At 35.9% G+C, this 2551-nt stretch overlaps 1 protein-coding gene across 1 annotated transcript; it reads left to right on the top strand.

Moving 5' to 3' along the window:
• Window positions 1-370: 370 nt before the first annotated feature.
• LOC115706424 (chlorophyll a-b binding protein CP29.3, chloroplastic) lies at window positions 371-2341 on the top strand. Its single transcript, XM_030634074.2, has 2 exons — window positions 371-1123; window positions 1825-2341. The coding sequence occupies exons 1-2, from the start codon at window positions 581-583 to the stop codon at window positions 2146-2148; spliced, it is 867 nt and encodes a 288-aa protein (XP_030489934.1). The 5' UTR covers window positions 371-580; the 3' UTR covers window positions 2149-2341.
• The last annotated feature ends 210 nt before the right edge of the window (window positions 2342-2551 follow it).

The raw sequence follows: 2551 nt of genomic DNA, 5'->3' as shown, positions 1-2551 counted from the left end.
TATTTAATCTATATTAGATTATTTGTGAAATACTGTTTAAAAAAAAAAAAAGATTATTTGTGAAATAACAAATAGCACTATAACAGTGTGGTATATAAGGTGTCCAAAACACAATATAAGATATCTATGAAGTGATTTTTTTATTGGTAAACAAAAGTTTTCATTGATCTGAAAAAACTTTACAGACAAAATCCTTCATTACAATTATCTATAAATTATTAGCTCTTTCCATATTACATATTAATTAAATGTATATAACACATTGTGGTGTGGTAACTTCAGGAAATTTCATTAACTAACTACACACTAGCCAAATAGGTGTGGTACATATTGAATTGGTATGTAAGAATAAGAAAAAATGAACAAAAACGATTTATTAGAGGACGACCCCACAAAAGAAGGTGAAGAAGCCATTAACCATCCAAACCCTCTAGTCCAACAGATAAGGCAAAGATAGCCCCAAAACTTAACATCCATCACACAATTTTCCCTATCACACACACATATAACCCCTTTCACTCTTGACTTCATCCCCCCAAACACATAGTTGATACTTCATCCTCTGACCCCAGCACTACCTATGGCCACCATCACTGCCGCTTCAGCAGCTTCCACCTCATACTTCTTCGGAACCCGGATCCACAACCCTGCAGCCGGAGCCTCCTCTGGCTCCAGGTTCCAAGCCCGGTTCAGCTTACCATTCGGAAAGAAGAAGGCACCACCGCCTCCTCCTCCTCCTCCATCCAAGAAATTTTCTGGCAATTCTAGCGATGATCGCCTAGTGTGGTTCCCTGGGGCTGAGGCCCCAGAGTGGCTCGATGGCTCCATGATCGGGGACCGCGGTTTCGACCCTTTCGGGTTTGCCAAACCGGCCGAGTACTTACAGTACGATTATGATGGTTTGGACCAGAATTTGGCCAAGAACGTGGCTGGAGAGGTGATTGGTGTCAGGGTTGAGACCAATGATGTCAATCCGACGCCGTTTCAGCCATATTCTGAGGTGTTTGGAATACAGAGGTTTCGTGAGTGTGAGCTCATTCATGGAAGGTGGGCCATGTTGGGAGTTCTTGGGGCTCTTTCGGTTGAAGCTCTCACTGGTGTTGCATGGCAAGACGCTGGAAAGGTAATAGCTACTATATTTGCTTATTATTACAATTAGTCTATATATATTACCTTGGTTTAAATTAAGTTAAATCTGTTAAGACCTTTATATCGCTATTACGAGTCCCACTTATAATAATAATATGATCAATTTTTAGTGATGATTAATACAAATATTTCAAGAGAGATCAAACCTTAAAAATTACCCATTGAGGATGATTTTTTTTGGCGGCATATACGTGTATATTATGCCCTAATCGCGTCGTCTTGTGTAAATAATCCTCTAAAACCAAACCCCTGGCGCCACACTTTTTCCATCAGTCGTGTCTTCTTCTCAGTCATATAATATACAAATATATAAATAAAAAAGAAAAAAAAAAAGTGTGGTCCTTCATAATCATAATGATGACAAGGAAATAATCAGATTCCGACAAAAGATATTTCATTTTGCTTTTGATTTTATTTGTTTTCTATTTAGAACGTAGCTTAATTTATCCTTTTGCCCTTTAATTTTGTCCCGAAAAGTTAATGATAAAGATGCTTATTAGTTATTATGTACCTATATATGCCACTACATAATAAAATTAATGTAATAATAATAAATGAAATTTGTTCTATAATAGATTAGCTTGTACATATACATAGAAATCACTAATATGATCGTAAGAATATTTGCAATTAAGTTAATAATAGATTAATTAACATATTAATTTGAAAGAACAGGTGGAGTTGATTGAAGGATCATCGTACCTTGGTCAGCCACTTCCATTCTCATTGACAACATTGATATGGATAGAGGTGTTAGTAATCGGGTACATTGAGTTCCAGAGAAACGCAGAGCTTGACCCAGAGAAGAGGCTGTACCCAGGTGGCCAATTCTTTGACCCATTGGGCCTTGCTGCCAAAAGCCCAGAAGAGTTCGAGAGGCTTCAACTCGCTGAGATCAAACATTCTCGTCTTGCTATGATTGCCTTCCTCATTTTTGGGATTCAAGCCGCTGTTACAGGCAAAGGCCCTATTAGTTTCATAGCAACCTTTACTAAGTGATATATATATACATATTATGTATAAACAATTCCATTTTCTTTCCCGAATTCCCATTTTCCAACCAACAAAGTTACTACTCTCTCTCTCTCCCCTCTAATTCATTCATATCTTTTTCTACTTCAATCAAAAGTACGTAGTGCACTATATATTACATTACATTTTATATATATATGATTTTTCTGTATTTATGAAATATTTTTATTTATATGATTTTACTTATGTATAAACATATATATTATTGTTGGGCAGAACAGTTGTTTATACTTAAAAATCAATGATTAATTTCCAGTTCTATGAAATTTGAATCACGCCCTACTACCTACAAAAAAAATGATGTTGAGCTAAAAAAAAATTGGTAGGAATAATGCACATTTGGTAGCTAATATTCTTTTAGTTACTAAAT

Source organism: Cannabis sativa, chromosome 1 (genome assembly GCF_029168945.1).
Source record: "Cannabis sativa cultivar Pink pepper isolate KNU-18-1 chromosome 1, ASM2916894v1, whole genome shotgun sequence".
Lineage (NCBI taxonomy): Eukaryota > Viridiplantae > Streptophyta > Magnoliopsida > Rosales > Cannabaceae > Cannabis > Cannabis sativa.
Note: the sequence above shows the minus strand (reverse complement) of the source record. Positions and strands in the feature narration are given on the sequence as shown.

Bases quoted from the DNA above. Each gene is read 5' to 3' on its own strand.
- LOC115706424 (XM_030634074.2), top strand. From the start codon at position 581: ATGGCCACCATCACTGCCGCTTCAGCAGCTTCCACCTCATACTTCTTC. The intron at 1,124-1,824 runs GTAATAGCTACT...TTGAAAGAACAG, and splicing joins CATGGCAAGACGCTGGAAAG to GTGGAGTTGATTGAAGGATC.